Raw genomic sequence first — 13862 nt, forward strand, 5'->3', positions numbered from 1 at the left:
GAAGCAGTAAAAGTGCTACACTCAATTTGCCAGCAAATTTGGAAAACTCAACAGTGGCCATAGGATTGGAAAAGGTCAGTTTACATTCCAATTCCAAAGAAAGGCAATGCCAAAGAATGTTCAAACTATCGCACCATTGCACTCATTTCACATGCAAGTAAAGTTATGCTTAAAATCCTACAAGCTATACTCCAGCAGTATGTGGATCGAGAACTTCCAGAAGTACAGGCAGGATTTTGAAGAGGCAGAGAAACTAGAGATCAAATTGCCAACATACGCTGGATCATGGAGAAAGTTAAGGAGTTCCAGAAAAACATCTACTTCTGCTTCATTGACCATGCTAAAGCCTTTGATTGTGTGGATCACAACAAATTGTGGCAAGTTCTTAAAGAGACGGGAGTACCAGACCATCTTATTTGTCTCTTGAGAAACCTATATGCGGGTCAAGAAGCAACAGTGAGAACTGGACACGGAACCACTGATCGGTTCAAAATTGGGAAAGGAGTCCGGCAAGGCTGTATTTTGTTACCCTGCCTATTTAACTTATATGCAGAGCACATCATGAGAAAGGCAGGGCTAGATGAATCAAAAGTTGGAATTAAAGATTGCCAGGAGAAATATCAACAACCTAAGATATGCAGATGATACCACTCTAATGGCAGAAAGTGAAGAGGAACTAAAGAGCCTCTTGATGCGGGTGAAGAAGGAGAGTGCAAAAGTTGGCTTGAAATTCAACATTAAGAAAACCAAGATCATGGCATCTGGCCCTCTTAATTCCTGGCAAATAGATGGGGAACAAATGGAGGTAGTGACAGATTTGATCTTCCTGGTCTCCAAGATCACCACAGAGGGGGACTGCAGCCAAGAAATTAAAAGATGCTTGCTCCTGCGGAGGAAAGCTATGGCAAATCTAGACAGCATATTAAAAAGCAGAGACATCACCCTGCCAACAAAAGTGCGTATAGTCAAGGCCATGGTTTTCCCAGTTGCAATGTATGGCTGTGAAAGTTGGACCATAAGAAAGGCTGAGCGCCAAAGAATTGAGGCCTTTGAACTATGGTGCTGGAGAAGAGTCCTGCGAGTCCCCTGGACTGCAAGTGATCAAACCGGTCAATCCTAGAGGAGATCAACCCTGATTGCTCTTTAGAAGGCCAGATCCTGAAGTTGAAACTCAAGTACTTTGGCCACCTAATGAGAAGGAAGGACTCACTGGAGAAGAGCCTAATGCTGGGAGGTCAATAGAAGAAGGGGACAAAAGAGAATGAGGTGGCTGGATGGAATCCCTGAAGCAGTAGGCGTGAGCTTAAATGGACTCCAGAAGATGGTAGAGGACAGAAGGCCTGGGGAAACGTTGTCCATGGGGTCGCGATGGGTCGGACACGACTTCGCAACTAACAAAAAAAAGGTATCTTTTTATTGTTTTGATTAAGCGTCAAGTATTGATATCCCATAGCTACTACTGCAAATAAGCGTCCTTTTATTTTAACTAATAGTGACATTCATCTATGATATGGAAAAGAAAACTAAACAACCTTATTAATATAGCTTCACTAGCCTTCTTATTTTATGTTAGGGTTCCATATAGGTTTAAAGTATTAAGATAGATGAAATAGTTTGATGTCCCATAAACACATTCATAATACTTGCTAGAATTATTATAGAATTATCATACATTACTAAACAATATATGTAATTATGATACACCGCCCAGAAAACCTACAGAAATAAAATAAATAATAACAATAACAATAATAATAATACCTTGTCTATCAATATTTCTCACATGGTACTTCCAATACATAAAGGAAAAAAAATGATATAAAAAGAATAGGATCAGAAATGAAAATTTAAGAAGATATGTCAAAAAAACTACCTGTATGCTACTTGTATTATATAAAAGAATGAAAAGGCAGGAGGATACCTAATATTTGCTAAGAACCAGCTCTGAATGAGAAGCAATAATATACTCCATAGATTTTCAGCTTCCTTTCTTATGTGAATCATACTTGCATACTTCAGTTCTGTAACCCTTCAGAAGTATTTTCTGTGCAATTCTGGCTTGTATTTCATAAAAGTATATATGTGCTGCCATTTGGAAGAAGAACCTCAATCAATTTCATTATTTCTTTAGGTTGACCAATTAGTTCAACATACTTTCTGGAAATCGGTAAAGCTCTGGAAAAGCTCTGTTATATCAAAATTAAACATAACCAAAAATTCTTGATCTAAATATGTAATTTAGATCTTTACTTCTTAGAGTATTGTCTTTTTAGTCTACACTGCCATTTCATAATGGTTATGTTTATTTCTTCAAAGAAATCAAACTATATCAAAAGTATTTCTATTTATTTTTATGAATGAAGAGATGCAAAACTTAACCCAAGATCCAAATGACCTGAGGTTTTCTCACAGATGTTCACCTACTTTTGTCATTAATTTATTTTCAATTTCTTTATAAATCCCCTCTGTTACATGAATGGAGTGATCTAATATACATCTAAATGAAAGCTTGCTAAAGTGACAGTTCATGGCTTCAACTCTCCAAACTCTATATTGTTTAAATAATATGAATTTAGGAACATTCTAAAGACAACCACTGAAATCTTTTTCAATGTACAATCCCATCAATCAAGTGTTTTACTAATACATCTAAATATAATTTAATAAAAATGATATAATGTATCATTGAATACAGATTTCATATTTTGCAACAATCCTTTTTTCTTGATAATTTGAAATGTTTGTATATTGTTGAATACTTCACGTGTAGGTGAGAAATCTAGATTTTTCATATTTTTTCCTTTTTTCTATCTTGCTTGTTTCTGATTTATTAAGCTCTTATATTTTATTTTTTATATAATTTGTTTAGTATTTTTAGTAAGATTTTTGTTCTCTATGTGGATGCCGCTTCCAGAAGTCCATTCTGGGCCTGGGCAACAGAAAATTACCTACCGGTTCTACCGAAATGGTGCGAACTGGCTGAATCCCACCACTGCCTAAGCCTGATATTTCCATAATGCTAGTCATATTAATTAGTTATCAAGAGTAGAGTCTGCTGCTGTCCTTACAATACTTGCTAAATCTATCCTTATCTGTGGAATTAATATTGTACAATCTTATTTTTTTCCCCTGTGGACGGAAAAATATGAATTTTCAAGGAAAATCAAATCACAAATTCACATCTATTCTTTAATTGGATTAAATTTAAAGATTTTCTTTTTTACTTTGAAGGAATTGTCCATCTGGGAAGGATTATTTTATTTCTTCCATTGGATTCCTCTGCAAGTAGTAAAATTAAACCAAAGATTTTGCTTACTTTCTATAATTGCTTATGAAACCTACTGCCTGTTTTACTGAGCAATTTTGTAAAAATTTTATATTGAATTAAATATTCACCTTACCTTCAAGTTACAGCAGAGATACTGATAAACATTATATCATTTGGGCTGATTATATGGTATATTATGGTGTACTTATTAAAGTTGGGTTATTTTAACACAAGCACTCTAACATTAATTTGCTTACAATACTATCAAAGAAAAATGTCAGATCTGAGTTTCAGTCAACACTTGCAAACTTTAGGTGTAAAAAACAGCATTACCTCTTTAAAATCATCCATAAAAAGGGTTGGCCATGAAGTTTAGATAAGTTTTATTTAAGAACATACAGGAGATTTATATCTCCATGCTCTCTCTCTCTCACCTACACCCACACCCCAGACACATTATAGGCCCAGGGAAGTAAGTTTACTGGGCAAAATAAAATATAATAATTAAGCAAAATAGACTATTAATTACTCACCTTTTCTTCATAACTAATATAACTCCAAGAAATATAATGACAAACAGCAAGATTCCTGCAATGATGCCAGCAATTTTAACAGTATGATCTGTTTGCTTCTCTTGTTCAGGATCTGGTTTCCTCGTGGCAGCACCTAAAGTCAATATTTGAAAAGAGAAAAGAAAATAAGACATTGAATGCTTTGCTTATTAGTTTGTTATCATAAGAAGAAGAGTCATCATGGCTGGCAGACATAAAACTTTTATTTCTAGGGCCTGCTGTTGTTTATAGAAAATGTAATTATTCCTAATGCCAAAATAAATTTTAGTGCCAACAGCTTACTGCCCTGTTTTCACAAAGCAATTTGTTATATTTCAAATTATAGGTGTTGCCTTCCCAGTTTGTTTTGCTACTTTATTGTAGTTATTGAAACAGTAACTACTGTAAGCTTTTATCCAAATTTAATTTGCTGAAATGTATTTTGTAATTTTTTAAATAAATGAAGCACTAATTCCTTAACATATTAGCTTAAACACCTGAAAATGTGAGATAAGCTAATTTAGCATGCATTTTACCAGCAATTCTTTTGTTTTTACACAATAGACTTTTTGCCTTTGGAAATCTAAATCTAGGTCACATCTGGTGGGCAAATGACTCCTTCTAAGCAATTTATTCATAAAATAGAAAACAGCTGATGATCATACCACTGGCACCTACATTTCATATCTGTTTAAATGAGATAACCAGTGCCTTACAGCAGTCACTGTCTTAAGCTTTTGTAACCTCCTCATTACAAAAACAAAACAAAACAAAACTGTTTGTTCTGTTTATTGCATAATGCAGAATATTAGAATCTATGTCTTATGAACATTCATTTTCTTGAAAAATAACTTTAGCATTAATAACTGTTAAGGATGCATTATTCAGTTTACTATGTTGACCTCCTTACAGGACTTCTGACATTTTAATCAAAATCTGGCAGTATCCATCATTTGAGGTTCCATGTCACCTTCACAAGGTAGACAAATCATCCTGGAAACAAGTCTGACTTATAAGCTTTCTCATTAAATTTCCTGGGAACTGACATGGATGTGAATGAGAAAATAGTAAAATGTAATTATATTTTAAATCTGGGGAACAACACACAACAGAATCAAGGTCTTTCACTATTCTGATTAAGTGTGTATGTGTGTGTGGGGGGGTTGGCGGCCATCATTTGCTTAGACAATACGTTAATGTGTATTTCTGAGGTAGATTTTTTTTTAATTACTCAACATCTAATGATGCCAGACTTCCAATGCCATTTGAAACTTTGGAAATAGAGCAACATATAAGCATAAATAAGTAAACAATAAATGACACACTGAAGTAAGCAACAGTCAGGCTTATAAAATTATTCTTGCTAGCTTATAGGCTTGGTTTCACAAATTAATTGAAACATTAGTTGAACAACTACTATCCATTTTGTGCCTAATAAAGAATTGAACTCATTTTCAATCTGCAAATACAATAAATAAAGCCTTTCTTCACTGGAAAATTCCCGGAACCAATTATATATCAACTTGACAAATGAAGACAAGATTGAGGTTACTAACCAGAAGAACTACTTTGATTGTCCCAATACTTAGTAGTTTCTCATATGGCACATCTCACAATTTTTATCAAGCTTTTTGTTATTTCCATGATGAAGAATAGGGAAGCCAGGGAAGTACTGAGAGAGCCAGATGTTTTATATGCGCCAAGTGTGAGGAACTAATGATCTCCAGATGGTAATATTTTACTATTGGGCCACACAAATTTACATTGTCAATGTTTTCACACTGTCAGCAAGCTACAGTTATTTTTACTACAGTTTTTCTGTTTTTAATTTCAATACCACCTGTGTTCATACTATGCCCTTTGGTATAACCTTACACAAAGAATGTCCCAAATGTGCTTTTTTCACAAGGCAATGGACCTTCTTGTTTTTCTTGAAGATGTTTCGTTTCTCATCCAAGAAGCTTCTTCAGCTCTATCTGGATGGTGAGGAATGGCAGGATTTATACTCTTGGATGAGAAGCGAAACGTCTTCAAGAAAAACAAGAAAGTCCAATTGCCTTGAAAAAAAGCACTTTTGGGACAACCATGACCTGGATGACTGAGAATCTCCATAGACACTTACACAAAGATCAGCAAAGGAGGAATGATACCATATCCTGGAAGAGTACAAGAGAAAAACAACAGCCACAACTCAACTATTTTAAATCAATTTAAGTTTGTCAAATTTTCTTTACAGCCATAGTAGAAACACAAAGGTTCAACAGTACATAAGGCTAAAAAGACAGGTATTTGCAACAGCCTTCTCCCGCGCTCTCTAGATGTGATAATCAATAGCATGTTGTCTGGAGATTCTGAGAGCTTAAGGCAATATATATGAAATACATATACGTGGAGAAATTATGTCACCAATTGCATCCTGATGTTTTAATAATCAATTGTGGTCTCATGCTTGCTAAGTCATATGAACTCTTACAAAATATGAGTATTATGTAATCATGCTATGAAACTATAGCTTCATTGCATGTAATCACCAGTTGGAATGTACAGTTAAAGCCAGAGATATGAAAATGATTTAATATAAATTTATTTGAGTGTAAAACACTAATTCACTAATTCACTTTACTGAACTTGTTACTATCCCTGTTAAATGTTATATTACATTACACATAATGGCATCTATTTTTTTCTGATATGTTTTTTTCCACAAGCCCCATTCTTTCAGAGCACATTGTTTCACTTTAATTTTTCCTTTAAGCCCAATTTCTTTTCACTAATGTTAAATGCACTTTTTGTAATGTCTTATACAGATGTTCCTATCAATATCACAATGCCAGCACATTAGAGTATTTTTAAAAATGAACATCATTTTTATATATAATAATTTTATATATAATAATTTTATATATAATCAGTTTCAGAAGCTGGCAGATCCTGGAATTAACTGGTCCAAGATAGTTTATATTTATTCTATTTTTTTCTTGCTACAACTTTTCAAAACTGATAAATATCCATTTGTTCTTTCTGAGGGAAAAGAAACTGATCACACCTTCAAAACTGTATATCTTCAAGAGACCTGCAATCAAATTATTATTCAGAGCGCAGGATCCAAGTAATATCACTTTTTAGTGTCTATATTAACACACTGCTACTCAGGTTAGGAACATGAAAGTTGTACTCTTGTGTGACAGCTGCAATGTGATTAGGTGCAGGGATTCATGTAAAATAGGACTAGATTAAATTGTCAAATAGAGGTGTGCATTTTTTTAATTACCTAGTTTGAGGGGTTTACCAGAATGAAGCGGTAAAAATCAAGAATTTTCTTTTTGTAGCAGTAAGTGATCCTGTGCACTTGCAGCTGCAGTGTTGTTGATGCAGAAACTGGGTCAAATGCTAAAGAGCTCAATCAAGACATCAATTAAAGAAACTCATCTGTATTTTCAGCTGGGAATAAACAGGAGCCCTAAATCCTAAAAGACTGTACTCAGGACTGACGACAGATAGGGAGCTTGGAATGTGAAGGTGGAAAAATATTAAAGTGTGGAAGACAATAAAAAGGAAGATAAAAGCCATATAAATGGTAGTTCTCCCCCAACTCTTTGTGCATTCATTCCTATCCCATTGATACTATTCTCATACAGCATTCGGGACTTCGGAAGACATGGAAGGAGGAGGACTTACCTATGTCAGCACACTAATTTCATGAAATATGAAAATTATGTCATGACACATTTGATGCAAGTTGTATTATCTGTGTTATTTTTATGTTGATATATATGATGGCACTGTGGCTTTTATTGGCATGTAGCCAGTAAAACAGAGATAGTTAGAATAGCTCCTATGTCAACAACACTGGAAAATTCTTGCAGAAATTATTCCCTGGTAGGAACAATATATTGTTATGATAGTCTTTAAATAATTAAATTGGTGTATGGATGCTGGCAATTCTGAATTTTTTGTTTGTTTGGTCTGGATACCAAAGACCAAAATAAACAGCTTAAGAAAAAAGCATGATGTATTATTTATATATCGACCAAATGTCAATCTCAATAAGTTTAGTAGAATTTATTTTATTATTCTTTAACCAAAATATTTTTCTATTTATTTATTTGGTAAACTTATATGGCCATATGACTCTGGGCAGTGACAAACTTAAAAAGTACAATAACAAAAAACAGAACCTCAAAAGTCATTAAAAATTAAAAAGCATAAAAACCCTATTATCTCTAGACAGTCCCTCATAATACAGCCATTCATAGGTTTCATAGCCACATTCCCAGATCCACTGGCCAGATAGCAAAGCCTTCTAGAAAGTCTGCAAGGTCAGGGCCAATCTGGGTAAAGACAGTCCAAAGGGTGGGCGTTACAACAGAAAATATTATTCTTCTGGGTCCAATTAGATGACAACATGCCCTTCATGCTGCACTTGATGGGATAGTTAGATATGATTGGAGAGAGCCAGTCCCCCAAATAACCCAATTCCATGCCATGTAGGGCTTTATAATTCATTACCAACACCTTGAATTGAACCTGAAAGCATACTGGTAATCAATATAGCTCATGGAGCAAAGTTGCACAGGTAGTCCTCGACTTACAACACAATTGAGCCCAAAATTTCTGTTGCTAAGTGAGACAGTTGTTAAGTGATTTTTTCTCCATTTTACGACCTCTCTTGCCACAGTTAAATGAATGACTGCAGTTGTAAAGTCAGTAATACAGTTGTTAAATGGCTTCCTCATTGACTTTGCTTGTCAGAAGGTTGCAAAAGGTAATGACATGACCCTAGGACAGAAATGTCAAACTCGCGACATCACGTGACATTGCATGATGTATCGGGACTGTTTTGCCATTGCCGGCAATGGGATGGGCGTGGCTTCCATGTGACACGTCTGGCCCGCGGGCCGGCAGTTTGACACCCCTGCCCTAGGACATTGAAACCATCATAAATATGAGTTAGTTGCTAAGCATTTAAATTTTGATCACATGACCATGGGGATGCTGCAATGGTTGTGTGAAAAATGGCCATAAGCCACGTTTTTCAGTGCCACTGTAACTTTGAATGGTAACTATATGAGCAGTTGTAAGTTGAAGACTACTTGTAATGTATACTGCTCTAAGTGTGCTTGTAAATCTGTGCTACCATATTTTGTACCAGCTGATGCTTCCAGATTCTTCAAGGGGAGCAGCATGTAGAGTTGCAGCAATCCATGTGGAAGGTGACTGATCATGATACTTCCTGGTTCAGGAATGGCACAATTGGTGCACAACCTGAAGCTGCACAATGGCCTTTTAAACAAAGATCAACACTGCCCCTATAGTTGGCAAAGACTAGCACAGTAAAATCTGCAGGGATTTCTTTATCTTTACTATCAGACATTTCCGTTCAAATATCCTCCAATTCCTCTTTAATTTTTCTAGGAATTCTCTCACTTTCTGTATAGAATTCAGTCAAAACCTGTGCTGTTTAAAGTAAAAATCAAACCTTCCAATTTGTCCCAAAGAAATGGAATCCTTTTCTGTTTTAATCACTCAATCAAAAAATAATATCTTTTTCCTTTATGCAAGATTCTAATAAGAATTCCTTTAAGAACAATTATATCTGTATCTTTGGTCTTGTATTAAAATGCTGCTGTAAAACCTCATCTGCCTTCCTAACAAAATGCACAAAACTTCCCTTTGAATATTTCTTATTCTCACAAATCTTGTATTTATTCTACTTAATTTTTACTTCTGTATTCTCCTTATCTTAATTTAAAAAAATTGCTAAGACTAAAACCTTCTTCTAATATCTTCATCAGAATCCTCTGGGATTACTCTAAATCTCAAATAAAATTCCTTCTCTTCCAATTCCAAAGAGTCATATTGTCTAGCTCTCTTTCCAACCCTCTGTCTGTAACTTCTATCTTACTCTCCAGATAATTTCCACATAATTATGTTTCCTTTGCTATCATGGCAGGAAATCCACCAATCTTGTCACAGATGGATAGAAGAGAAAAAATGTACAGAGAAAAAGAATGGAAGAGATGAAAATCTGTAGATATTGAGGGAGAGCTGACGGGCACGTGTTCTCCAGGCCTAGTCAGACCATATTTTCTGTTACTAGCAGCAGCAAAATATTTTCTAACTCAGCCTCTAGCAAAATTGGAGATACCAGTGAGCACGCTTCAGCAACATTATAGGATCCTCTTAAACTTCTAGAGCAATTTTTTGTGAAAATGTAGAAAATATAGACAATTAAGAAAATGTGCAAAGCTACATAAATGAATACATTTTTTGGCTAATGCATTCAAAAGTTTGGCAAAAAGCTGGTGGTATGATCTTCCTTTTTACTCCATACATATAAGATGAATATTCTGACAATATAAATTGTATATAACCTAATAAGCTTTGTATTGTAAATTCTTCCACATGCACAGATTCCTTAATTGCATTGTAAATCACTCTTGCCTTTCAGCCTTTTATTTATATTGTTGCTTGTAACAATTGATAAAACAAATAAATAGTGGTATATTAGAAATAATCTCATGCACAATTATCTTTGTCAGAGGGACAATTATTTCGGTTCCCAAGATATTGACAAGATATGTCATCGGGTCTTCATCAGATGTTGTCTGCTAGGCTCTCCATTTTATTTAAAAATATCCCTGGAAATCGGTCAACTATCTAAATTACAAAGAAGTCACTGCTAAGATGTGCCATCAGGCCATCTCCAGAGTAGGTAAAATGTTTTATTGAGAAAGTCTCCAGACCATTTCAACTTTTGGTTAAGAAAAGTATAAAAGGATGACAAAAGTACCTTATATTTTGAACCCTAGCATAGATACAGCCATAAACGGAGTTCGTCAGCTGCCATTTCGCTGTGGTACTTTGCAAGCTGAAGGGATATATATTGGTATATATTTTTTCCCTATAACTATCTTAATATTTAAATCATTTAGGACATTTCACTCTGATTTATGCCCATTGTCTCTGAACTCTAAACAACCTATCAGCTGGCTGCCAGTGCCAATGCACTGGGTAATAAGCTTGGCTTTAGAACCTATGGCTTTCTTCTGTGGACAGAATAAATTTAGATTTTTATCATTTGTTTAAATCTATAGATACAGCTATCTTAGCATTTTGATATATATAGAGATGCTGTTCAGTCTAACACCATTAATAACAATAATAGGAAGAAAACATTATTCTGGAATTCTTTCCAACTCCTTTATCAGTAGTGGCCTCCGAGGCATTTGTGTTTTCCACAAGTAAAGGCAAATATATGTGTCCTAAGATAATGTTGCAGGATACAATCTGAATCGGTCCTCAGGACCCGAGTTTTAGTCTTCCAAACTTTTGGACTGGTGCTGGAACCCATCCTCAGGGAACTTACTTTCTCTCCAGAACTGGTGCACTGGGCTGTTTCATGTGTAGTATTTACGTGATGTCTGATTGTATGCGGTTTTCATTTGTTAATTGGAGTGCTGATGGCAGGCTATTAAGTCATTGGTTTCTGTTTCCTTGTGCTGCCACACCCTTGGATTCTAAGTATCTGATTAGTTGGTGGTGAATCACCACTCTTATTGACTGACAAGGGGCCTATTTCCCAGGATTCAATCATTTTCCTGGCTATTTTTGTCCCTGCTTGGCCAACAATCTTAGCAGGTGTGAAATTGAATGTATGTCCTTGTTCATTGCAATGTGAGGCTATCAAAGAGTTCAGGTCTCCTCATCTAATTACTTCGTGTTTTTGCAATATAGGTTGTATATTCAGGCTAATTGTAATTAGGATGAAAAAAACACCAAATCCCCTTATTGCATTTTTCACAATAAAATAGTGATAAAATAATCCCAATAATTGTCAAGCTTTATCATACTGACTTGTCAGTTCATTTTATTTTGCAAACAATTGAGAAAGGGTTATTTTACTATTTATGGGATTGTTGCCAGCAGAAGATATGCTATTCCTAATATCCTTCTGAATTATTCACTAACTGTAGCTATTTAGTTTATATTTATTTGTGCTCTATATGAATAAATATACTTATTTTGGGAAAGTAATTTGACCCAGTGGTTTTTTTGTTTTTGCTGTGGGATAGGATGGGCACATAAAGAGCAATTCATGGATAAGGGAGAAAGAAAACACACCAACCTATCGCAACTCTATATCCTCTTAGCATTTTCTTGTAACTATACTGTTTTATAGATGAAACAGCCACCACAGAAATGACAAATACAACACATAAAAGAACAAAAAAGGGCAATATATCACTAGTGACACTATAGCCTATTAAAATGCATTTAGCTGCTGTTGCAGAAAGAATCACATTTTCTATTCACTTTACATTCTGATCTACAGAATGCAGAGACTCAGAATTTTTGGAAAAAAAAAAAAACAATGCAACAAATGCTGGAGTTCTAACGAAGCAGATATACAGATAATAAGGTTGGTGATAGAGCCAAGTTTGACAACTGAGTCAGTGAAAGACTTTATCTAAATCTACAGACAACAGCTGCTCCATAATTTTCCATATATGTCTATTTGTTTGCTATGAGTACCTGTAGTAAATGCATACTATAGGCAATTCCTGGCTTGAGAAGGTCCAACTTAAGGACAATCCTTAGATAGGAACAGGTTACCTATTACTAAAAATGGCAGCTGGCATTCTCCTTCCTTGAGCCGATGAACTGCTGAAGCCTGCAAAGTTTTCAAGAATTGCTGAAGCAGCAGTTTTTAATATACAGACTGTTTCCAACAGTTCGTGAAAGCACTGCATTCACGTTCAACAATTTATCAGTTCAAGGAAGGACAACACCATCTACTATTGTTAGTAAATTAGTTTATAAGTACAAGTTCCAACTTACATACAAATTCAGCTTAAAGAAAGTGTTATGAACAAAGTTAGGCAAACAAAGTCATTACCAAACACCAACATGGGTTTGTCATAAACAAATCATGCCAGACAAATCTTATTGTATTCTTTGACAAGGTGACAAAATTAGTGGACCAGAGGAATGCTGTAGATATAATTTACTTGGACTTCAGTAAGGCATTTGATAAGACCGCAACCTACTACTTGATAAGATAGAAAAATGTGGATTAGACAGCATCACCACCAGATGGATACGTAGCTGATTGTCCGGCTGTACTCAGCGTGTGGTCCTCAATGGAACTGCTTCTACATGGAGGGAAGTGTGTAGTGGGGTGCCCCAGAGCTCTGTTCTGGGCCCAGTGCTCTTCAACATCTTCATCAAGCTGGCAGGAATAGTCAAAACTCCAGAAATAGGCTTAAGATACAGAAGGATCTTGACAGACTTGAACATTGGGCGCTAGCTAACAAAATGAAATTCAATGGTGAAAAAAGTAAGGGTCTACATTTAGGGAAGAAAAACCAAATGCACAGGTATAGTATAGGTGGTACCTGGCTCAATAGTAGTAACTGTGAGAGGGAGTCCTAGTGGACAATCACTTAAATATGAGCCAGCAGTATGCTGCAGCTGCCAAAAAAGCCAACACAGTGCTAGACTGCATTAACAGAGGGATAGAATCAAGGTCACGTGAAGTGTTAATACCACTTTACAATGCTTTGGTAAGGCCATACTTTAAATACTGCATCCGGTTTTGGTCACTATGATGTAAAAAAGATGTTGAGACTCTAGAAAGAGTACAGAGAAGAGCAACAAAGACGATTAGGGGACTGGAGGCTAAAACATATAAGGAACGGTTGCTGGAATTGGGTATGTTTAGTTTAATGAAGAGAAGGACGAGGGGTGACATGATAGCAGTGTTCCAATATCTCAGGGGCTGCCACAAAGAAGAGGGATTCAAGCTATTCTCCAAAGCACCTGAAGGTAGTACAAGAAGCAATGGATGGAAACTAACCAAAGAGAGAAGCAACCTAAAACTAAGGAGAAATTTCCTGACAGTTAGAACAATTAATCAGTGGAACAACCTGCCTCCAGAAGCTGTGAATGCTCCAACACTGGAAGTTTTTAAGAAGAGACTGGATAGCCATTTGTCTGAAATGGTATAGGGTTTCCTGCCTGAGCAGGGGGTTGGACTAGAT

The 13862-nt window shown here is 35.6% G+C and overlaps 1 protein-coding gene across 1 annotated transcript in view; it reads right to left on the reverse strand.

The window, feature by feature from the left end:
* The window catches only part of PTPRM (protein tyrosine phosphatase receptor type M), a gene marked incomplete at its 5' end in the record, with an annotated part of 332499 nt that overhangs the window by 160035 nt on the left and 158602 nt on the right, over window positions 1-13862 (reverse strand). Inside the window, one exon of the mRNA XM_015814271.1 lies at window positions 3802-3934. Within this exon, the coding sequence (XP_015669757.1) occupies window positions 3802-3934 (133 nt within the window). The remainder of the gene's footprint in view (window positions 1-3801; window positions 3935-13862) is intronic.

This window comes from Protobothrops mucrosquamatus, unplaced genomic scaffold, assembly GCF_001527695.2.
Source record: "Protobothrops mucrosquamatus isolate PMUCROS unplaced genomic scaffold, P.Mucros_1.0 scaffold233, whole genome shotgun sequence".
Classification (NCBI taxonomy): domain Eukaryota; kingdom Metazoa; phylum Chordata; class Lepidosauria; order Squamata; family Viperidae; genus Protobothrops; species Protobothrops mucrosquamatus.